This window comes from Lygodium microphyllum, unplaced genomic scaffold (assembly GCF_053477565.2).
Source record: "Lygodium microphyllum isolate KBCC unplaced genomic scaffold, Lygodium_microphyllum_v1.1.10 scaffold_39, whole genome shotgun sequence".
In the NCBI taxonomy this organism is placed as follows: Eukaryota; Viridiplantae; Streptophyta; class Polypodiopsida; order Schizaeales; family Lygodiaceae; genus Lygodium; species Lygodium microphyllum.
In genome coordinates, this window is record NW_028229522.1 from 41,948 (window position 1) to 67,121 (window position 25,174).

The following is a 25,174-nucleotide window of genomic DNA, read 5'->3' on the forward strand; positions in this document are numbered from 1 at the left end:
CTTGTACTTTCACATCGATCTATTCTATTCAGTTTTGTCTCGTACTTGTTCCCCATGCTGCTGCCACACACCACCCCCCCCTTCCCCCCCCCCCCACAACACACACACACAATCCGCAAATTCTAACAAGAAGAAGAGGAGAAAGAAGATATAGAGGATCCCTAAGATCTAAGACCTCCACCTGAAAGGTAACCTGCAGTAAAGAACAACAGACAGAGTAAACTAGAGAATCTGAAACTCAACCTCGGGAGAGAAGCCACTAGTTCCGTGCATCCATGCAAGAAGGAATACGAAGGCCTTGTCACCAAGTCGCGGCTGAACCTCCAAGCACGCCGATCTAGGTAGATCCTTGAGATCTTGGGTATCAATAGGTGAGATGACTGCTGGAAGGAAGCCATCCCATCCAGGGGTAGAAGAAGAAGGTAAAAGGCCTCCACCAGGGTGTGCGAAGGATTGAGTGGGGGGTGGGGATCCCCTTTGAAACTAGAGGAATATAAGCCCCCTCTGAAGTTGCAGTAGATGTAGATGCCCCCTTGGAGGGCCAAGAAAGATTATCCCGTTTGAATCCCCCTCTGATGTAGATAGAAAATCCAAAAACTCATGGATCACGGGCTCCGAAATGTTTGAGGATAAAGGAATTGCTGCCGGTCGTGCCAAAGAAGGTATCTGGGGTGGTGAAGAGCTCCCAAAGGTGGCCTCTCGAACTTGAGTAGGCGAAGGTGAAGGGTGGGGCTCAAACTAAGCAATGAGTAGGCAACAATTGTTGCCTCTCAATGGAGCGGACTGGGAAGCCGAAGAAGAGGAAGGAGTCGAGCAGTCACTCTGTCGAAGGAGTGGACTGATGAGGAGATGGTATCAAACAATCATTGTCTCTCGATGGAGCAGATTGCAGAACCGCGGGCCATGTTAGCCATTGTATCCGAAAATAGGTGGAAGAAGACTACTATTGGGATTGCGACAATCTCCAGGAGGTCCTAGCGCCAATCGATCCTCCATGTGCTCGAAAATGTCAGTGCAGCAATGCGGAAGCGTAGGACAAAGACTGAGAGAGAGTGAACATAGAGAGGAGAGAGAGAGAGAGAAAAGGAGAGTGTAAACACAAAAAATCTGCAATGTAGTATGCTATATAAGAGTGCAGAAATATACACAAGGGCAGAGGAAATATCTGCGTGTGTCTTTGACTTGATGACCTCGATCTCCGTCAGCCCGAGCACAGTCTGTCTCAGCCAACAAATCTCAAGTTCAGAATCTAAATAATGAATGGCTGAGTGTGCCACCAACTGGCTATTTATAGCCAGAAAATAAAAAATGCTTGCACCAAGTTGGCTGCAGTAAATGCAGCCGACCAAATAAAATAATGATAAAATAGTCAGACTGCAGCTGTTGACATAGCACCCTGCTGACGTGGCACTGTACTGCCTGCCGTTGACGTGTGCTTTGCCTGTCCAGGAAAACATGCTGTACCAAATCCTACTGTGCAGAAACCCTAGCACAGCCTGTCCAGGGGATGACTCAATCTCTAACACCCCCTCTTAGATCCTGGACGAGGCACCAGACTAAGAGATTTGGAATACTGACGAAGTAAAGCTTGGGGAAGCGCCTTCATGAACAAATATGCAAGATTATCCTCCGTCTTGCAGTACTCCACATGTATGGTCCCATCCAGAAGCTTCTCCCGAATGAAGTGATATTGGATCTCAATGTGCTTTGTCCGGGCATGGAATACAGGATTCTGCACCAAGGCAATGCAACTCTCATTGTCGCATCGCAGAAGAGTAGGACGAGTCTGGGGGCAGCCAAGCTCCTCCAACAATCTTTGAAGCCACACAACCTCTTTATGTGGTGGAAGATGGAACCCGATACTCCGTCTGAGTAGAAGAAAGGGCTACCGTGGGCTGCTTCGTGCTACTCCAAGAGATAACACCTGTATCCAAGGTAAAATAGTAGCCTGTAGTAGACCGTCGGTGGTCCACATCGCTAGCCTAATCCAAGTCACTCCAACCTGCAAGAACCAGATTGGAAGCATCTGTACCTGCTAGATAAGAAATCCCTAAGTCAAAGGTCCCCCTCAAATATCAAAGAATTCTTAGGGCAGCTTGCCAATGCACCTGTTTGGGTTCAGTCATGAACCCCACCAAAAGACCCATAGCAAAACAAAGGTCAACACGAATGTTGAGAAGCCAAATCAAGGACCCAATCAATTGATGGTAGCGGGAAGCATCCGTCACGGGAGAATCTGAGTGTGAAGTGGCATTCCAGTTTGGGTCCATAGGAGGAGTAATGGGCCGATAAGTTTCCATCTTAAAAGTCACCAAGAGCTCCTGAATGTACCGCTAGTGAGAGATGGAAATCCCCCTCTGAGATTGATAAATCTCGTGACCCAAAAGAAATGAAGAAGCCCCAAATCCGTCATCTCGAATGTCTGATGTAAAGCAGTTTTGGTCTTGTGGGCCTTCTGGGCATGATCCCTTGTTAGAATCAAATCATCAACATACAACACAAACAACACACGACCAACCTCGGAAGTGTGTACATAAAGCTGTGGATCGGCCTTGGAGCGCTAATATCCCAACTTCAACTGAAGAAGTGAGACAATCTTCTTGTTCCATGCACGAGGAGCCTGCTTGAGGCCATACAAGGCCTTCTTCAACCTATAAACTTTCCCATCCGAGGATCCAAAGCAAGGAGGCTACTCAACATAGATCTCCTCTTGCATGAAAACCCACTTGACACCAATCACCTTCTTGCGAGAGGGACAAGGCACAAGAGACCTTGCCTCTCATGGGGAGGGGGTGGGGGGCCTAGGGGAAGATGGAGGTAGGGATGACAAGAGGAGGGTAAGGAATGGGGGCGTAATGAGGAGGGGGGGATGGGAAAGAGATTTGATAGATGAGGAGGGGGGAGGGAAAAGAGATTTCATAGATGAGAAGGTCTCCACTTTTAGTTTGTATCATATATCTAGAGTTGTAGTTTGGTACAACGGCCTTGAAATTGAGTATGACCAATTGATGGTGGATGTTGGACACCTCTATGACATTGTGCTACTAGCATTCTCTGCAAATGTAGTGAAAAGTGTAGAAGATGTAAATTGTAGTCTTGTTGACGTCAAGAAATACCTACAAAGTTGCACATGTGGTAGGTAATCACAAATTGGTAAGGACTTTGGATACCTCTATGGCATTGTGCTACGAGCATCCTTTGCAAATGTGGTGATAAGTATAGGTGTAAATGGCAATCTCATTGACATCAAGAACATACCTACAAAGCTACAGATTGTGGCATGTAATTCCAATATCGGTATCACCAAATTATTGTTATAGGGCAGCCTAGCCCATGTCTTCAATGTCCCATGTTTGGACATTAGGTTGCAGAGTGTACACGATTTGAGTGTAAGGTCACCAAGACCTTTGCCCAGGGCAAGCCCCACCCTACAATGGATGACAATGGATTCACTAGACTCGAATATTGACATGATAAAGACAAGGCATCTCCCCTAGTAGCCCTAACCAAAAGTAGGACCTCAAGGAGGGGCTACATTCGGTGAGCACACACAAGGGCAAGCCTGTCCTTGTCAGGAGCGACATCCTTTTCTATCTCCACCCCCAACTCCCACCCCCTCCCTTGCCTCCACCTCCCCCTCTCCACCCACCGCCTCCCTTTCCCCCTCTTGCTTAGCCACCTTAGCAACCACAATTGGCACCCCCTCCTCTTCTACAAAACCCCACTTTTCCTTGCTCCCCCCTTTCCGCGCTTTAACCCCATCTTTTCCCCTCTATCCTCCTCATGACATCCCCGTTCCTCACCCTTCCCTTGTCATCCCTACCTCCATCTTCCCCTTCTCCCCCCTCCTCCTTGAGAGGCAACAAGTTTCCCCTCCGAGTGATGTCTCTTAGATAGCCACGAAGTAGTCCTTGTCAAATGAGAGGCCCCACAACATCCTCCATAGCCCTTGTCTCCCTTATTGGATCTTGAAGCCCAAGAGTGTTAGACAAGAGCTATGGGAGATGTAGTTTGAGACTTAAATGATTTATTAACATATGCAAAAGGCCAAAGTGACCTATAAGACCATGAGTTACAACCATTTGTGTGATGATACAACTGTTTGAAAAGAACAATTAATATCAATGAATAGTAAAAGAAAGCTAAGAACTATAGATGCGACAACTAATAGAAAGCCTAATATATGTAATGTCATGGAGGTATTGAGATATGCTAGGGTTTGCAAAAGAAAACACGGAGTGTACGACCACGATTGAAACATAAAGAACTCAAATGCAAATGCAAAAACACAAAACACAAAATGCCAAAAAAAAAACAAAACGAAAAATGCAAAATGTAAACACAACACAAAACGCAAAAACGAAGACAAAAACACAAAGACAAACAGAGAGAGGAGAAATCTAAAGTGAATGAATTATTCCTGTTAATGAAGGAAAAATGCTCAAAGGCAGAGCAATGGTTATAGTCAGAGTGTGATGTCCACTTTCGAGCATTGTAACCACCAGTTGGTGCTGAACGAGGGTGGAATGTGGAAGGGCGGAGGCTGGTCATCTAAATACAGCAGTTTGGAGGCTTAATCTGGGAAATGCAGCAGTGTATCACCCACCGGAGGCTGGAAACTTGATCACCAAGGCTGTAAACAGCAGGTGATAGCAGGCTGAAGGTGTGCTGATGCAGGGCAGCCTGCACAGCAGGTAAATGCAAGCGGTAAACTGGTGAAAACTGGACAGCAAGGCTGAGTGGCAGATCTGTAGCAAGTGCAGCCTGTTTAGGGGTCACCTAGTGGTTTTGGCAGCAGGAGAAAACAGGTTGCCAGGTGAAGGCTGCAGGTGATGAAGGCTGGACAGCTAATGAAGGTAGGTTGCAGGCTGAAAACTGGGCGCCAATAGCAGGAGAGAGAGTGGAGACTGATGTGACTTGCAAAACAAGGATGGGCTGAATGGTGGGCAGCCTGTCTATCCATAGACGTAGATGGATCCTGCCAAATTAGGGTTTTGCTTATGGGACATAGAAACTCTCTAGGACCATGCAATGTGTAATGAAAATTTTGTTAATCTACATGTTTTGGCACTGTTTTACAGAGCTAATCAGTTTGGAATGCATTTTTAGCTCAATAGGAGGTACATGGGGTGTGACTCTAGCCCGAGCAATGATGTCCTCTATCCTCATATACATGTGTCACTGATGCTTGTGTCAGTGTGTAGGATATTTAAATTGGCCAAGCTGGAATGCTCAAACAATTAGTGTCCCTTGTGTAGGTGGAGGTTGTGGCTGTGTCAAACTCTCCTTGCTGCTCCTCATAGATGTAGACTAAGGCTGGGATTGCTTTGAAGCTCCTTGGGCTTCCCTCATAAAGAAACTTGTAAGCGATCTTTGGATAGGTCCTTAGTGTCCTAGGTCTCTCCTCTTAGGGAGTTTCTCTCTAAGCTATCACATTTCAAGGGGAGAGAGGCCAAGACATTATTGATTAGCGTAATCCATGACTCGATAATGGCCCAAACTTGTCTCTAAAGAGAGAATGAAAGCAGCCTTTAAACTCATAGTATACTGGGCAATGATAAATATAGTGCTCCTCCTGTGTCTCTAGCTCTAGCTGGCATATTCAACATATGTGCTTTTTTGGATATATGGATCTATATCTACTAGTGAGAATAGGTGCGCAATTGGCCAATAACACATCTAATCCCATGGGAAAGGTGGGTGTACGTGTATCTTGGATGGACGAAGCTCCTCCACCAATGCCCCTGTTTATGCCACACCACTCAAATCCACCTAGGTCAAAAGACTATATAGTAAAATCACAAAGTATTATGTACACAAACCATCTTCCATACCTCTTGGTCAAATAGAAGGTAGGTAAATTGCCATAGGTCATGAGCATCTTAGGATCCTCTTAGATCTTAAACCCAAATTCTTGTGTGCCAAAATATCGTACACATAAACATACCATCCACCCCAGGTTTAAAAACCTCAAAGTTCTATCACCCACATAAACATGAAGTCAAATCAATTGCCCTCTCTGTTGAGCTCCGAGGCGCGAGGATTGAGATACCTAGTGATTGCTAGCAACAGAGAGACAGAGAGAGAGAGTGCAGAGTAGAGAGGAAAGTGAGTACGACTTGTAGGTACAATGACGAGTGCACCTCTTTAGGTTTTTAGATAGATATATATATGAATGTACAAGTGTGCTAAGGGTGTGTTCACACCCAAGTACATATAAAAGGCACAAGGGCCCTTTATTCCCAACAAGCTCCCACTTAAAGGCAATGTCTCTTAAGAGGAGAAAAGAATCAACTAAGTCTAGGTATGTACAAAGCTGAAATACATATATCTATCCATCTCCCATTATCTGTCCGGCAATGAGCAAACCGCTCTGCTAGAAGATCCTTCGTGAGAAGGTTTGCATGGTTATTATCTGTATGCATTTTGACAAGCTCAATACTCTTGCTGTCAAGCACATATCTAATGAAGTGGTACTTCACTTGTATGTGCTTCATCTTTGCATGAAAGACCGGATTCCGTGCTAGCATGATAGCACTCTGACTATCACAATGGAGAACATGTAACTCTGTAATGCCAAGCTCTCCCACCAGACGTGAAAGCCATAAAGCTTCCTTGCATGCCTCAGTGGTAGCCACATACTCTGTCTCTGTAGTAGACAATGCAACACACTTTTGTAGCCTGGAGATCCAAGAGGCTGCTTCTCCTGTGAAGGTAAATACATACCCAGAATTGGATTTTCTGCAATCCGCATGACCAGCATAGTCTGCATCTGTAAAGCCAACGACAGATGCCTTCTGCTTTCCAAAGCAGATGCACAAATCCTTTGTGTCTTTGAGATATCTCATAATATCTTTCACTGCTTCCCAATGTTTTTTACTAGGGTTTGCCATGTATTTACCAACCACTCCCACTGCAAAGGCAATGTCAGGACATGTAGCAACCATAGCATACATCAAACTACCAACAGCTGAAGCATATGGTATCTTGGTCATTTCAACCTTCTCATCATCAGATGTAGGGCTATCCTCTGCACTAAGTTTCACATATGGAGGCAATGGAACCCTGATTGTTTCCCACCCTCCATATTGAAACGCTGTAAAACCTTGAGATATACTCCTACTGAGATAGATAGAGTAATCCTTTTGACCTATCTCTAAGTATTCGCATGCCAAGAATGTGATTTGCATCACCAAGATCCTTCATGTCAAAGTTGCCATGAAGACTTTGCTTCAATGAGTCCAAGGCATGAGTATCCCTGCCAGCAATCAGCATGTCATCAACGTACATAACCAAGACAATCAGACTGCCATCTGTTGTCTTCTTGGTGTATAAGCAATGATCCACTTGACTTCTATGAAAACCTTGAGACTGTATAAAGGTATCAAACTTATGATACCATTCTCTTGGTGCTTGTTTTAGCCCATACAAACTCCTTTTGAGTTTACATATCATCTTCTCTTTTCCTTTTTCCACAAACCCTTCAGGCTGCTGCATATATATGTCTTCATGTAGATCACCATGTAATAATGTAGTCTTTACATTTATCTGTATGAGCTCCATATCTTCAACTACAACCAAGCCCAAAATGGTTCTCAATGTAGTTATCTCGACTACAGGAGAGAATATCTCATCAAAGTCAACTCCATGTTCCTACTTGTACCCCTTCGTAATCAATCTTGCTTTGCACTTTGGCGAGGAACCATAAGTGACCTTCATCTTGTAAACCCATTTGCATGGAAGGATTTTCTGCCCTTTAGGCAACTGCACCAAGTCCGAAGTGCCATTTTTCTCCAGAGATTCCATTTCTGACAACATGGCTTTATACCATTTCTTGCTGTCCTACTTGTCCATTGTTTCCTTGAAGCAAGACGGTTCACCACAATTTGTCAACATGACATAATCAGCCACATTGTTTGCACCAGGAAGGAATCTATCAGGTTGTCTAGTAGCCCTAGACAATCTCCTAGCCCAATGATCATTGTTTGTTGGCTGTTGAGCATTTTCAGCTTGCTGTCCTGGCATTTTAGCCTGCAAATCAGCATTAACAGCTTTCTGTCCTGGCTGTTCGTGCACATCTAGTGGCTCATCATTATGGGCAATAGCTGGCTGATCATTTCCAGCATTATTTTCTGCATTTGCAGGTTCATTTACAGCAGGTATTTGCTGCTGTACAGTGGGCACATTTTGCTGTCCAAAAGGTATTTCTTCCCGGAATACAATCCTACGGACCTCATCAGTCTTTCGGGCTGTTTATGCATGCGATCTTATCGGAAGATAACATCATTGTTGCGCACTACTTTCCTTTTCTCGGGATTCCATAATCTATATTCCATTTCACCCTCGTCACCATATCCTAGGAAAATGCATTTACAGGACTTGGGCTCAAGTTTGCTGCATTTTTCTTTACGAATATGCAGAAATGCTTCGCATCCAAGCACTTTTAAGTGTGCACACGAAGGTGGCTTGCCCAATGTCACAAGACTGTGACAACTATTACCTTTTTGCTGATTTCTTTATTACATATTTTATTTGGTTTTTCTTTTTGAAAGGATCCCTCTTGAAATCTAAACGCTTGAGTTGCATGGCCAGTATGTGAAACGGACAATAAAGTGTAGTGAGTCAAGACTGGACAGTTAAGGTCCAGTACAAGTCTGGAAGAGACTGATGGTACTGTAGATTGACAAGCCTGGAAGAGACTTGTGAAAGTGTATATGGACAAGTGTGTTGAAGAACTAGCCTGGAAGAGACTAGTTCAAAGTGAAGATGGTCAAATCTCCAAGAGATTAGTCCATGTGGGGTCATCAGTGGAAATTCACTTTCAGTTGAGCTACATTACAAATTTGGATGTAGCCATAGTCTGCAAAGATGATCAGAAGACTAGTGGGGATGCAATGGAAGCAACTCTTAAAATTTAGGGAGTTACTATTTTTGGACCTCAGAATCTGTTCACGTCATTATCTTCATTTTTGCACGAGGATCAATCCTCTGGTCTGTGCCGGGGTCAAATTCTGCACCGAGCATGGAGAATTTTAGACCGGAAGACTGAAACGGGAAATATCTTCTAGTGCTGCCACTTGGCACAAATGTGTGCACTTACCTCTTTAAAGAGGGCTGGCGTGCAGTTTTTGGGCTGAAAAGGGGCTCATTTGTGAAAAGCAGCTGCAGATGGAGAGCTCTTGAGAGCTGGTCTACCTTGTCTATGGTGCACATAGGGCTGGGCTTGCTTCCTACTCTCTCTCTCTCTCCTTGACAGTACGGTTATGCTGCAGAATCAAGTCCTTTTCTTCTGATTCAGGTACAGCTGTGTGGAATATGCTGTTTTTGCATGAGGCAAGAGCCTCCTTTCTCCAGGAACAGGAGCAGTTGTTTGCAGTTCCCAGCAGGGACAGGTGAGGGTGGTAACCTCACCAAGCAAGTGCCTGAAACAGCACTAAACCAGAACTGATTCTGGACTGTTCAGAGGGTGTTTCAGAGCCCAATTGATGTCAGAATCAAGGGGCACTTGGCACAGATGATGCAGGACAGTGCAGGGAACAATATGAGCTGAAAATAGGTGTCAGAACAGGTCTGAACCAGTATTTACAGTGGGCTGAATAGTACAGGGAATAGTAAGAGTTGTAAACAGGTTTCAGAACAGGTCTGAACCAGTAAATACACCAGGCTGAAATGGTCAATTCTGCACTCCAACCAGAAGATTCAGACTTGGACAGAGTTTCCCCTCGTGGTCAACTTGATTTGGGTCAGTAATTGCACTGTTATGCTGTCAAATTTCACCCAGAATGGGTGAAAGACAGCCCATTGTACTTTCTCTTTTTAAAAATAAAGAAATACCGCAAGGGGCGCCTAACTTAGAGGCCAACAGGGTGTATGTGTTGCAACAGGAGCATTTTAGCTTCCTGTATGTCTTCTTGATTCTGTGTCTTTAAGTTCAGGTAAAGTGGGCGACTATTAAATTGGGTGAAAGCATTTATATATTTTGGTTGTACACTACCGCCCTTCCTAGTGAACAGGCCGGTTACATGGTTCCATTGCGGGGATCGAATCACGTTTTTCCTAAAGAGTGAGCCAGGGTTTGTTTGGGTGTAGACACAGAATTGTGCATCATGGCTGATAGAAAGGAAGACACCAGAGAGGAAGCGTTTGCATCACAGGAGATCCCTGTTGTTCATGAGGTGGGAGAGTCTTCTAGACCTCCACAGTTTGTTACTCCTCTTGTTATGGTTGAGCCACAAGTTCTTACGACTTCTTCTATGGATGAAGACATTTTCAAGACTCAGTTAGTTGCTGCTGTGAGTATGTTTACTCAAGTAATTCAGAATCCAAGGTTTTTGGCATTTTTGCAGCCCTCCCTTCCTTTATAGCAAGTTGGGCAATCTGCAAAGATCTCGGATCCAGTAGAGGTCCAGGATAAGGGTAAGCATGCTGCAGATTCAGTGGAAACACCAAAGCAGCTTGCGGAGTTAATGGAGACTCCAAGATTGGTTCCGACTGTCTAGGAACAGGTGGCGGAAACAGTTTTCAGGCTTTCCCACCGACCTCTGTACATCCTGGGTACTTTGGAGGTGGATCTGTATTCCAGAGTATGGCCGGTTATGCACCTGGAAACCAGATTTATGTACCAGGAATAGTGTTTGGGGGTACACAGGGTTTTATGCCAAACCCCATGTATGGTAATATACACATGCAGCCTGGATTTCAGGGTGTTCAGGGCAGTTTTGGCATGCCACAGGGCACTTTTGGTATGGCTGGTTATCAAAACCAGCAAGCAAGCATTGTGTCTACAAGCCTTGTAGTCAGTGGTTCGGCAACTCCTATGCCACTTGTTAGTGTTCCTATGTTACAGGCATATCCTACGGATCCTTTGATGGCTCATGAGAAGCCAAAGCCATACAAGGAAGGTGGTGCAGCTGTACAGTTTGACATCTTTCGAGGATTTGAAGATAGGACTAAGGCTCTTTTTTTCTTACAGCAGTTTGATGCCGCATTTGCAGGAGGGAACTTTACAAAGCCTTCTAAGGTCCGGAAAGCTGCCACTTTCCTTAAGGACAATGCTAGTCAGTGGTGGAGTACACTATTGATGCTAGGACAGGCTCCTGCTACTTGGACTTACTTCAAGCAAGTATTTGCTTCTGCTTGGTTGACCAATGAATTTGAGATTGATGTTATGTTAGCTTGGCACAATTTGGATGCATCTAAATGCAAGGATCTGGAAGACTATAACAAGAAGTTTTGGGAGGCTTTGCTTCCAGTCACTTCTTACAGGGTTGTGCCATTGACTGAGCAGATAGAGAAATATTGCTGTGGGCTGCCCAAGGAACTCCGGAATTATTATACGAAGACAAAGGTCACCATTTTGACTTAGTTAATTGAGAATGCCACCACAGGAAATGCATTATTGTTGGGACAGTCAAGTGGTTTTGGGGGCAGCATTAAACAGGACAAATCTGAAAAATTTTCAGCAAAGAAGCCATTTGGTAAACAGGTTTCTCAGATTTCTCAAAGCACAGGTAAATCTTTGGCAGTTCAAGAAGAAGCCAGTCAAGTTCTTTGGACAACAGTCAAAGGACCAGAAGAAACCTTTTGTGCGCAAGTCTCTTGAAGAGAGAGAGGCTTTAATGGCTGAGAGGAAATGCTTTATCTGTGAGCAGACTGGTCATATTGCGTCTAACTGTCCGGACAAGAATAAGAGATCAGCTGATGATGATCAAGAGGACATGAAAGGAAAGAAGCCCAAACCTTCAGCAGGTTTAGTGCTAGATATGCTGGGAGACAAGCCACACTCGGATGCTAATGAGCTTTGCAGAGCTTGGGGTAAAGCTAGGGATCAACATGTACTTATTTTCTTTGATCCTGGAGCTAAGGCAAACTTTATCTCACCAGAGTTGACTTCTACTTTGGGCATTAGAGCAGATGAGATGGGCTACACAGCAGAGGTAGGGTTGGCATGTCCTGGTCACTCAGAGTCTGTGACACCCATTCTTGGGAAGCTGCGTCTTCATATACTGTCTTATGTTGATGCAGAAGAATTTTATATCATGCCACTTGAAGGCTGTGATGTCTTGTTGGGAATGCCATGGATGTTCAGAAAGCATGGTGTGTTGGATGCCTTTAACAAGACACTGACTTTGGAACATAGGGGAAAGACTCATGTGCTTGTTGTGAAGCTTAAAGGAGAGTTTGTACTTGTTGTATCGGCTTCTGCCATTACATCTGTAATAAAGAATCATATTTCTGTGTACCTGATTTTTGCACGTGATGTCAAGGATAATAATGAGTCAAATTTCTCTATGTTAGATAGAGACAGGTCTACTTTCTTGTCTCAGTTCAGTGATTGTTTTTCTAACTCATTACCATCACAGTTGCCACCAGAGAGGTCTGAGGATCATGCGATAGATTTGGGGCCAGGCAGTAGCCCACCAAATAGACTTCCGTATAGGGTTAGTGCAGCCCAACAGAAAGAGATATTGAGCCAGGTAAATGAGCTGTTGGAAAAAGGGCTGATTCAGCTAAGTTCATCTCCCTTTTGCTCACCAATGCTCTTAGTGCAGAAGAAGGATGGCTCTTGGCGCATGTGCATAGATTATCGAGCGTTGAACAAGAGTACCATCAAGAACAGGTTCCCCATTCCAAGAATTGACGACATCCTTGACCGTTTGAAAGGAGCGTCAATTTTCGGCAGGATAGATTTGAAGAGTGGATACCATCAGATCAGGATTAAGCAAGAGGATGTGCATAAGACTGCATTTAGGACCACGTTTGGTCTCTATGAGTTCTTGGTAATGCCATTTGGACTTACTAATGCTCCTGCTACGTTTAATCGAATGATGGACATGATTTTTCGTCCATACAGGCAGTTTGTTGGTACATTCTTTGATGACATGATTGTCTTTTCAAAGAATGAACAGGAGCATAGAGAACACTTGAAAGCAGTCTTTGATGAGCTTTGCAGTAATAGGTTGCTTATCAATGGCAAGAAGAGTGAGTTTTTCTTGGAAGAAACCTAGTTTCTGGGGCACATAGTGTCAAAGGATGGTGTCCGAATGGATCCTGCTAAGGTTGAAGCAATTAGAACATGGCCAGATTTGAAGATTGTCCATGATGTTAGAAGCTTCTTGGGTTTGTGTTCTTACTACAGGAGGTTCATTCACAATTTTGCAGAGATTGTTTCACCTTTACATGCTTTACAGAAGAAAGGAGTCTCTTTCCAGTGGACACAGAAAGAGATTTCAGCTTTTAATCTTCTTAAAGAAAAGATGACTTCTAGTCCAATGATCATTCTGCCAGATCTTAGGAAGTCATTTGTTGTCCAATGTGATGCCTGTGGCAATAGCATTGGTGCAGTGTTAATGCAAGATGGCCGGGTAGTGGCTTACGAAAGCAGAATCTTGCGAGGGCCAAAAAAGACTATGTAGGTCTATGAGAAAGAATTGCTGGCTATGATTCATGCGCTTTCTAGTTGGAAACACTACCTACTTGGGGCAGATTTTGTTGTCCAGACAGATCATCAGACATTGCGTTATTTCTTAACTCAGACTAAGCTGTCAGAAAAGCATGTGTTGGGCAAACTTTTTGTCAATGTTCCATTTTCAGATTATGCATGTGGAAGGCAAAAAGAATGTTGTGGCTGATGCTTTGTCAAGGAAGCCATAAATTTCAGCTGTGTCAATTCCTTATCATCATGAGCTTGATGATATGAAGGAACAGTATGCTGATGATGCAGATTTTGCAAGGATCTTTGATCAGCTTGTCAATGGACAACATCATGAGCATTATCTTCTCACAGGGCATCGTGGTATTGATGCAACAGTCAAAGCAGTAGAGACATTCTTTTATTGGCCTACTTTGAGAAGAGACGTGGATGCTTTTGTGCGGTAGTGTTTGATTTGCCAGAAGGTCAAGTTTGACAGGCAAAAAGCACCAGGGCTTTTACAGCCATTGCCTATTCCGGATAAACCATGGGAAAGCATAGCTATGGATTTTATCTTTGATCTTCCAAGGACACAAACAAGAAATGATGGGATATGGACTATTATTTGCAGGTTTAGCAAACAGGCTCATTTCATTCCTGTCAGGAAGAAGATAAAACCAGATCAGATGGCACGTTTGTTTATGTGCAATGTCTTCAAGTATCATGGTATGCCACAGTCTATTGTCAGTGACTGTGATCCACGGATGACAAGTCTATTCTGGACAGGTATATTTGAGAACATGGGCACAACGCTTAAGTTCTCATCGTCATTTCATCCACAAATTGATGGACAGTCAGAAGAGGCAAATTCTACTGTCTTGGATCTGCTTAAGTGCTATGTGTCAGAGCACAAGTCAAAGTGGGAGCAGTATTTGCCTTTGGTCGAGTATGCATACAATAATACTGTGCATTCGTCAACAGGCAAAGCCCCTTTTGAAATTGTTGAAGGTGGTAAAAAGGTTCCTCCCATTTTGCATACAAATGATAAGATGTTTCAGGTAGATCAATATGTGCAGAGTATGGGTGAAATGTATCAAAAAGTTAAGCATGCCCTTGAAAGGACTCGGGCAAAGCAAAAGAAAGTTGCTGATCATCACCGTCGTGAATTGATATTTTCACTTGGTGATTGGGTATTGTTGCGGTTTGAAAAGGCACGCTTAAAGAAGCGGAAAGGCAAGGAAAGTCTTTTCACTAAGCTTAGTATGCGATACTATGGGCCTTTTCAAGTAATAGAGAAGATTAGTGATGTCAGTTATAGGCTGAAATTGCCTGACAATTGGAAGATTCATAATGCTTTCCATGTAAGTCTTCTTAGACCCTATGTGGGTGATGTGCCAGAAGATATGCCAGTTGAGGAACAGCCCGAAGTTGAGGAACTTGATGAAATTCTTGTTCGAGAACAGACATTGGCACACAAGGAAAGGAAAGTGAAAGACAAAGTTGCTAGAAGGTATTTGGTTAAGTTCAAGAACTATCCAGCTATAGATGCTAAGTGGATGGATGAAGGTGAACTTGCAGAGTCACCTAATGTGTTGGAACTTTACCTTGAAGCATTTCACTTGCAACCTACCTTGACCCCTTGTATCTCTAAGCTGAAATAAATTGTCAAAGTGACAATTGCTCAAGAAAGAAAATATGTACAGAAACAGATTTTGTACAGGTTAACACTTATTGTGTCCATATGGTTTTCTCAGTGCTAAAGAAGTAAGTATTGCTTGCAAGAATATAGTTTTTACTTCTATTGAATTGAATACATGTTGTAACAATGGTTACTCGATCGGGCATGTATTCTGTGAATTGACTCAGTGGGGATATCATTTTGATGTACCGGCCACTAGATCTCTAGTCAGGGTGATGTGGAGTCATCAAATGAGAATCTGCCACTATGGGGATATCATTGTGGTGTACCGGCCACTATATCTGGAAACAATGATGTGGAGTCACATGATAATAGTCTGCCATGTTTCACAGTTAGAACATACATGTGTGGAGTCACATGATAATAGTCTGCCATGTTTCACAGTTAGAACATACATGTGTTAACAGTGTGTTCAGTTCACAATGTTGACTGATAGCATGCATGTGTTGTACCTGTGCTGCCAAGTGTAAGTTCATTGGGATAGCTGGAAGCATATATGACATTCATGCAAACGAGGACGTTTGCAATTTCGAGAGAGGTATGTCACAAGACTGTGACAACTATTACCTTTTTGTTGATTTCTTTATTACATATTTTATTTGGTTTTTCTTTTTGGAAGGATCCTTGTTGAAATCTAAACGCTTGAGTTGCATGGCCAGTATGTGAAACGGACAAGAATGTCTAGTGAGTCAAGACTGGACAGTTAAGGTCCAGTACAAGTCTGGAAGAGACTGATGGTACTGTAGATTGACAAGCCTGGAAGAGACTTGTGAAAGTGTATATGGACAAGTGTGTTGAAGAATTAGCCTGGAAGAGACTAGTTCAAAGTGAAGATGGTCAAATCTCCAAGAGATTAGTCCATGTGGGGTCATCAGTGGAAATTCACTTTCAGTTGAGCTACATTACAAATTTGGATGTAGCCATAGTCTGCAAAGATGGTCAGAAGACTAGTGGGGATGCAATGGAAGTAACTCCTAAAATTTAGGGAGTTACTATTTTTGGACCTCAGAATCTGTTCATGTCATTATCTTCGTTTTTGCACGAGGATCAATCCTCTGGTCTGTGCCGGGGTCAAATTCTGCACCGAGCATGGAGAATTTTAGACCGGAAGATTGAAACGGGAAATATCTTCTAGTGCTGCCACTTGGCACAAATGTGTGCACTTACCTCTTTAAAGAGGGCTGGCGTGCAGTTTTTGGGCTGAAAAGGGGCTCATTTGTGAAAAGCAGCTGCAGATGGAGAGCTCTTGAGAGCTGGTCTACCTTGTCTATGGTGCACAGAGGGCTGGGCTTGCTTCCTACTCTCTCTCTCTTTCCTTGACAGTACGGTTATGCTGCAGAATCAAGTCCTTTTCTTCTGATTCAGGTACAGCTGTGTGGAATATGCTATTTTTGCATGAGGCAAGAGCCTCCTTTCTCCAGGAACAGGAGCAGTTGTTTGCAGTTCCCAGTAGGGACAGGTGAGGGTGGTAATCTCACCAAGCAAGTGCTTGAAACAGCACTAAACCAGAACTGATTTTGGACTGTTCAGAGGGTGTTTCAAAGCCCAATTGATGTCAGAATCAAGGGGCACTTGGCACAGATGATGCAGGACAGTGGAGGGAACAATATGAGCTGAAAATAGGTGTCAGAACAGGTCTGAACCAGTAATTACAGTGGGCTGAATAGTACAGGGAATAGTAAGAATTGTAAACAGGTTTCAGAACAGGTCTGAACCAGTAAATATAGCAGGCTGAAATGGTCAATTCTGCACTCCAACCAGAAGATTCAGACTTGGGCAGAGTTTCCCCTCGTGGTCAACTTGATTTGGGTCAGTAATTGCACTGTTATGCTGTCAAATTTCACCCAGAATAGGTGAAAGACAGCCCATTGTACTTTCTCTTTTTAAAAATAAAGAAATACCGCAAGGGGCATCTAACTTAGGGGCCAACAGGGTGTATGTGTTGCAACAGGAGCATTCTAGCCTCCTGTATGTCTTTTTGATTCTGTGTCTTTAAGTTCAGGTAAAGTGGGCGACTGTTAAATTGGGTGAAAGCATTTATATATTTTGGTTGTACACTACCGCCCTTCCCAGTGAACAGGCCGGTTACACCCAACCATGCTTCTTGGAAAACTCCTTTTCCCCCTCTCCCAAAGACCTGTTTGGTGACTGATTAATCAAGTGTACGGTTGTTATTATAGCCTCTGCCCAAAAACCATGGGATAATGCAGCATGAGACAGCATCGTGCAGACCTTATCTTGTATGGTCCGATTCATACGCTCTGCAACTCCATTTTGGGGTGGTTTATGAGGGGCAGTGAGCTTCCTCTTTATCCCTTTGCTGTCACAAAATGCCCAAAAGGCCTTGTCAAGCACTTCATCTTGCTACAAATAGGACTAAACCCATACCTTTCGTGTAGTATCATCGACAAAGGTGACAAAATATTTCTTTTTCCCTAAAGATAACCCTGGCATCTGACATACATCGGAATGTACTAATTCTAGAGGAGAAGATTTCAGTGAAAGAGACTTCTTATGAGACGTTTGTGCATGTTTACCATAAACACAATGATCACAATGCTCAAAATCAGCATAACAAAGACAAGGCAAGTAACCCAAACGAGAAAACACTTTCATTCCAGTTTGACTCATATGTCCTAACCGGCCATGCCACAAAGAAAGACTTGGTTGCTCGGTCACGACAACAAAATGATCACTCATACTAGATACATGGAGAGGATACAAGGTATCACTTTTACAACCTCTAACAATCACTCTAGATCCCTTACAGATCTTCCATTTCCCATCACCAAAGGTGATATGAAATCCATTGTCATCTAGCTGCCCTGTGTTAATCAAACTCTTCTTGAGCTGAGGTACATGCCATACATGTTGAAGTGTGAAGACAGAACTATGCTGAAATTGCAACTGCACACTGCCAATACATGCAATGTCACATGCATAGTTATCCCCAAGATGGACAACACCATGTCGACCCTCTGTATAGTCAGAGAACCACTCACGATGAGGGGTGACATGAAATGAAACACCTGAATCAAGAATCCAAGTATGCATGTCATCATCTGTATCTGCAAATAAAGCATGTGCACCAAAGTGTGAAGAGACCAAGAGTACGTCATTCCCACTGTCACTGTCATGAGTGACTACATTCGCCTCTTTAATTTTGACACTGCTTTTCTTAGGCTGACTCTCTTTCTTGTCTTCCTTGCTATCATCTGTCTTCTTGCCCTTTTCTTTCTCTTTCTTCCATTTGTAGCAATCACGTTTAGAGTGACTCTTCTTGCCACAATGATGGCATTCAACATCCTTGCCACGTGATTTACTGGGTCCCTTGCTATTAGATTTGCCTTTCTGTTGTGATCTGCTCCCAGTATGTAAAGCATTGGAAGACTTACTGGATGCATTATTCTACCGATTCATTTCTTCCATGAGTAGAGCACTCTCTATATAAGCACACAAAAGAATTGCATTAGAATTGCTCATAGCAGTCCTAAATGTATCCCAACTCTTTGGTAGAGTGCAAAGCAAGAACGTAGTCTTAAATTCTTCATCAATCAAGAAACTCACTCAAGTGAGTAGACATTGCTGTACCCTCTTTCACACGCAAATCCATAAGCTTTTTCAGCCAATACACTTTGCTTGTGGCACTCTTCTGTGCATATAGTTCTTCCAGTTGAGTCCAAATAGCATATGCAAAATCCAAACCTTCAATGCTAAACAACAAGGCATTAGAAATCGATAGCTCAATGGTTGAGCGTGCAAGCTCATTTAACTCATCCCAATCTTCGTGTTCCATATTTGCAGGCTTTGCCCCTTTGGTCTTAATTGGCTTTGCCTGCTTCTTCTGCAATAGGATATTGTAGCACTGTTTTTGCCAGACTATAAAATCATGTGCTCCTTCAAGCTTCTTAATGCGCATGAGATTACTGTTGTCATTGCTGCGAGCCATGATTTTCAGCCCAAATGTGACAAAAAAAGTCAGCAAATGTAGGCCCCAACTGTCACACAAGTGACCAAGGTACAAACAAGTACCAACCAGCAATAAATGGCCATGTAGAAGTAGAAATTTCAGATCTGTAAGTAAATTTTCAGACGCACCAAACCATGTGCTACAGCACTCCACAACTGATTACAGGTGTTCCAAAGGGCATATACATCACATTACATGAGAAGTCCCAAAATTTAGCTGCAATTTCTGTTGTACATGCGCCCATGGGTACAAAATTTGACATGCACGGTCAAAAGCCCCAAAATTTTTATACTCAAAGCATCAACCATACATTTGCACTGTCTCTGACATGCATAGAACATGCCAATTTGCCAAAATAGAGCAATTTCAGCAAAACCCCCAAAATTTTCCGAGTGCTAGGTGTTCAAATTGCATGGAATTAAACCCGCATGTACATAAAATGACCAAATGGTGCACAAATTTTGCCCAAACAGCAAAATCCCCAAATTGCACAGGGTCCAATGTGCATCAATGTTGAGAAACTAGGTAAATTTCAGCCCAATTCTTGCATGTACATGAAAAGCCCCAAATGTCGGAGGCAAAATGTCATAAATCCCCCCAATTTTTGAGACAGATATCACTATTGTGTCTTGCTCGCACCAAATCTGGATAAATCCCCAAATTTTTGGGCCAAATCTGCACAGATTTTGACCTGTGCATCTAGTGCGTGAACTACAAGAGAAGGAATTTCCAAAAAGGAATTTGAAAAGAAAATAAAGATTCTTGTTTTTACAAAAAAAAAGACGGGTCCGTTGACCCGTTAGGCAAACTGTGTGACAGGACCGGCGTTCTATCATGTGACGCCCGTCAGCTGCCGCGTCGTCCCGCCAGGTTGTGTGTCGTCAACTCGTCTGGCTTACCTGCTGTGCAGACGCCACGCTGGTCCCACCGTCAGCGCCTCGCTGGTCCTGCTTGGTTGCGTGTCGTCAGCTGCTGTCTCATCGGCAGCCTGAACCAGGCGACTGCCTCTCCCGCACACAAGCTTGCCTGCGACTCTCCTGCACTTGTTGACTGCTACTCGTCGAGCCCACCTAGGAACTCTTGCAACACCTGCTGTTTGCTTCGTCTCGAGAAGCGTGCACTCCTTGCTGCTCTGATACTAGTTTGTTGAGCTTCGAGGTGCGAGGATCGAGACACACAGTGCTTGCTAGCAGCAGAGAGATAGAGAGAGAGAGTGCAGAGTAGAGAGGAGAGTGAACACGACTTGTGGGTACAATGACGAGTGCACCTCTTTAGGTTTTTAGATAGATATATATATGAATGCACAAGTGTGCTAAGGGTGTGTTCACACCCGAGCACATATAAAAGGCACGAGGGCCCTTTATTCCCAACACCCTCTAGGATCATTAGACATCAAAAGTTATGTCCACATAGCATATTTACACCAAACAACACGTATCTATATGTCCCCTGCTCCAAGAAATCCAAAGAACCACCATGATCAAATGGTATAGTTAACCCATAATACCTTTGAAGCATCCCATGGCTTGCAACTCTCCTTGGATCATAAGGCTGCATCAAGTATTTCCATATCCCTTTTTTCAATCTGCTCAAATGGTTTTTGCCCATAAAACATACTCACATTTGCTCCATCTTTGTGCATACTATCCCTCTATCTAACATCCATGTTTGGTTGCCGTGCAACATTAGTAGAAACAAAGGTGAAATAGCTTTGCCCACTCTAGCTTTGCAACCCTCATTGCACATCCTTAGATAAGCCAACTCCATGGCATATAGCTCTCCATTTGGTACGGGGAAAAGATCTTGAAAAGCACCTTTATGATGCACAAAATCTACATCCAATAGCTCTTCAGCACAACCTTGCAAACAACCTATTTCATTTGGCAAACACGCCTCATCAGATATACCATGCATATTTGCCATATGTCCTGCAAACGTTTCATCAACCTTCTCACCTTGTTTCAAGCATTTTGGCACCTTTGCAACTAAGTGGAACAGTCATAAATGGTGACTCTATCTCAATTTCTTCTATGTATTCCTCCCATACATTAGGTTGAATAACATCTTTAACCAACACATCTACTTTGTCAGTCAAAGCATTTGTACCATCAACAACCTTAGTCAATGCATCATCATCACCCTCAGTCAATACATCCGTATCATCAAACACCACATCCACATCATTAGCACTCTGAATCCATGTATTATCAGCAACCTCAGTCAAAACATTTGTAGATAGCACATTTGCAGCATTAGACAACACATCAGACAAGCCATTAGCATCTTCAGCATCCGGAACATCATCCAGAAAAGCAACAAACAAATCCCCAAGTTAATCTTTCACAATTATTATTGTATCTATATGTAAAGCAGCTTCTTCAACTTGTATAATTTGCAATTGCAACTCATGCATTTCTTATAATAGTTCTATTGACACAACCTTGATACCTTGTAGTGACTTGCTCTAGATCATTGTCTTGTTCTAGAATCTTCATAAAATATTATTCTTTAAGAACTTGCTTGAAGTTCTCCAAGCTTGATCTATGTTTCAATCGTATGTCTCAAACTTGCATCTTGATGTCACTCACCACTATCCATTCTAAATACACCATCATCCATATCTTTTGGAACATCACATAGTTGCATCTCCTTGTTATAGATTCTAAGATATTTAGATACATCCACCCATCAGATTGATTGAGTTTACTTAGGATCAACTTAAGAATCTCTATCTTTAGTCTTCTTCATGTCTTCTTGTTGTTGCATATAGGTTACAAATGTTTGAAATAGATGCATCTTGTTCCCTCTGCAAAACCTGTTTCCATCTAGTTTACATCTACATCTAGTTGGAATTCCACGATTGGATCCTCACCCTAGCTGATTGCACGTCGGACTCACCAAAAAGATGTTGGGAGAAATTTCGTGAGAGTGTGGCCGGGACGAGTCTCTAGTTGTGAGAGTTCACAAAGAGGAGAAAGAGAAGATGAACATACTTATATATAGAACACATAGTGGCAGCAACCTGACTCTCTGCACTGCACTGACCTGATGAGTGGAGCTGTGTTTCCTGCTTGAGTCCCAGTAATGGCTGTGACCCCTCCAAGCGAGCAGCCTGGCTACCAAAATAACCAACCCACACTTTCTGAGCAATGAGAGGATACAAAGTCTATAAATAGACAAAATATGGGATGCCATACGAGACAAACTGGAACATTCCAGAAGACTAACCAGTTGACCAGGATGGGTGGCTGGAAAAAATAGCCAAAATTCCCCAAAAGAAACATTAGACCAAGGCATTCTGGTATCCCTCAAGCTCTGGTGGGCTCATAGGTACAGATGCCCAGGATGCTCTCAGAATTCCCAACAAGTGGATGTTCATGGTTCTTCACAGTTTAGATGCCACAGTCAGATTGATTGTAGCTCATGCATCCCATTCTTGGAGAATACCGCTTCACCCTCAGGTTAGGACTGATCTTCTGGTCTAGCTGGAAGCAGCCCACACCTGTTGAATCTGCAGCAAAGGCAGAGTATTGGGATTGTATGCTGCGATCCTGGAGCTTTTGTGTCTAAGCCAACTTTATCAGGAGTTAGGGCTTGGAGGAGGGGTTTTGTACCTGGGGATCTTTCTGCCTTCATCGTTGTGTTCACTGTTCTTGCTATCCACAGTGTGACTCTGGTCCATTAGGATGTGGGGGGACTTATTATATCCCATACCAACATGGAATGGTCAGTTTTGGGTTCCCTGTCCCATCCCGTCCCCATTCCCCATCCCTATTCCCCGTTCCATGCCTATTCCATGTGACTAAATAGCTACATGGAATGGCAAATCATGGTGTTCCCCATTCCCATTCCTCATTCCCGTTTCCCATTCCATGTAGCTATGTTTTATCCTCCTCTCTAAGAGTTTCAGTTTGGGTGAATCATTGGATACATGTATTCATACATGCATGCACAACAGTATGACATTGGAGGGAATTCTTATGTGTTAGCTCTGCTTTACTATTTGAATTTGACTAAATAATTCAAATTATATCCTCTGGTGATACCGAATTCTTCCTCTCAGTTTTTGTGGTATTCCTTTACCGGTTTTGCTTGAATATGTGGACTTCATGCCTATGAACCTAGAAGTCTGCTGTTTTTCCATGGAATCAAGACCTTCACATGTAAATGGTGTGACCCAGATACTCATAGGTGCCATTTTTGTTCTATGACCTTCCAATGCCCTGTCTTTTTAGAGCTAAGCCTTTAACCTACTGTGTATGGGAGCTATTTGCAGCTGTTTACTTTTGATGTCTGCTTTACCTTCCAACAGAGCTAAAGTTTGAACTTGTCCTCAAAATGGTCTGGTTGTGTAGAAGGCATGGCCGGGGTGTGTGTGTTTTGAGTTGGGGGTGGCGGGGGCGGGGGCGGGGTTTGGATGGGGTTGTATTTTTTAGGTAGGGGTTAGCTCACAAAGGCTTTACTTATGTTAATGTTTTCAGAAGTTTACGACTTTCTTTTTGTATACTGCTCAGGGAGATGTGACTTAAATTGCCTTGTTTTTGAGCAGGCTTTTGAAGAAGCTGAACTTCCTAGGCTGAAGGAAGAGAAACCAGGGTTGACTCACACACAGTACAGGGACATGATCTGGAAACTTTGGAAAAAATCACCAGACAACCCACTTAATCAGGCTGCTAAGGCTCAGTGAACTTGTTGATGTACCTTATGTTGGTTATCTTGTCAAAAGATGCAGCAAAGAAAACGGCTTCAAGCTTCAAGAAGTTATGTTCTGGAATCCGTATAAGTTGTGAAGGCTCCTAACTTGCTTTGTAAGACAGATACATCACAAGAAAAGATTTGTCAGCATTAGGTTGATTATGACAAGTGTTGTTGGAAACTTCAACTATTTATTGAGGCTTTCCTATTCATTGTGTGAAATAAAAGCCTGTTGGCAAGTCTTCCCATTTATGGAAAGGATGTCCGTCTTCTAAGCATATTATTTACAACATGGCAATGTTATAAATTCGTGTGCTAAAAATCACTGTATAACCACCAACATTCTTTTTCTTCATTTTGTTAACTTCAGAAGAATAAGAATTGTGCACTTCGCCAAAACCGATGCTGGATCGAGCACTACACTAAGTGGTCACAGGACTGCAGTAGGGTCATACTATGAAGATTTCAGCAAAAGTGGTTTTGTGATATCTTTACTGTGAGTCTTAAAGGACTTGACATTATGGGGCCAGCCATGGATAACGGACTCCAAAAGACTTCAAGGATCTACAAGACTACATGTTGCAACGTAACGGGATTTTTGGTTGCGAGAAGTACATCTACTGAAAGCCACAGCTTACAAAATAATTTTGGGAGCAGGCTTGTGAAGTCCACAATCAGGTGGAAGGTGGACTGAGGAGGGTGAGAGGGTTGATAGATTTTAGACCTGAAAACTAGCACTGCAATTTTACTGGCTGAAGATTGCCATTAGCATTGAGATAAAAGTAGTGTGCACGTTAGTTCCATTGGTTGAGTTTTCTAGCTTTTGAGTGGTAGGGTGGAGAATGGTTGCAATTGCTTACATATGACTAAGAACCCAAAACTCCCTGCATGATCCCCCCAGTTGGGGAGTGGACGGGGGCAGTGGCTGACCACACACACACACACACACACACACACACACACACACAGAGACGGGACTGCGATTTGGCCAAGAATCAAGTACTTAACATCCTTGGAAGCATGTGTTAGTAAAGATGAGGTGGATGCAGTTGTGGTGCATATGTGCAAGGATAAAAGCTGATTGATTAGGATATACGCACCACAAAGGCTGATTGGGTTTACTTGACTGAATTTTTTTTCATAGTGTGTAGATGTGCTTGTGCTACCTTTTACCTTTCTTTGATAAGACGTTCAGAAGTGGGGACTATGCTTGGTTCTTGGAAATTAGGCGTTGCTAAATTTACCCAAGGTGTCCTTGCCTGCCTGAGTCAAACATTGGTGGCCTATTTCCTTGATGGGTTGTATGCATAAGACTTCTGCTAAAGGTGTTTGTTAATAGGTTGCATAAACATCTCTCAAAGATAGTGCACCCTACCTAGTATGGGTTCATTAAAGGACG

At 43.2% G+C, this 25,174-nt stretch overlaps 2 protein-coding genes across 2 annotated transcripts in view; both read left to right on the forward strand.

The window, feature by feature from the left end:
- The window catches only part of LOC148009106 (uncharacterized), a 64,570-nt gene extending 40,508 nt beyond the window's left edge, over positions 1–24,062 (forward strand). The window contains exon 2 of the mRNA XM_087673805.1: positions 23,630–24,062. Coding sequence (XP_087529931.1) covers positions 23,630–23,767 — 138 coding nt within the window. The 3' untranslated portion in view covers positions 23,768–24,062. The remainder of the gene's footprint in view (positions 1–23,629) is intronic.
- LOC148009107 (uncharacterized) lies at positions 14,491–15,072 on the forward strand. The gene has a single exon (XM_087673804.1). The coding sequence runs from the start codon at positions 14,491–14,493 to the stop codon at positions 15,070–15,072; it is 582 nt and encodes a 193-aa protein (XP_087529930.1).
- Positions 24,063–25,174: the final 1,112 nt, after the last annotated feature.

Coding starts and splice junctions, on each gene's coding strand:
- LOC148009107 (XM_087673804.1), top strand. CDS start 14,491: ATGGGTGAAATGTATCAAAAAGTTAAGCATGCCCTTGAAAGGACTCGG.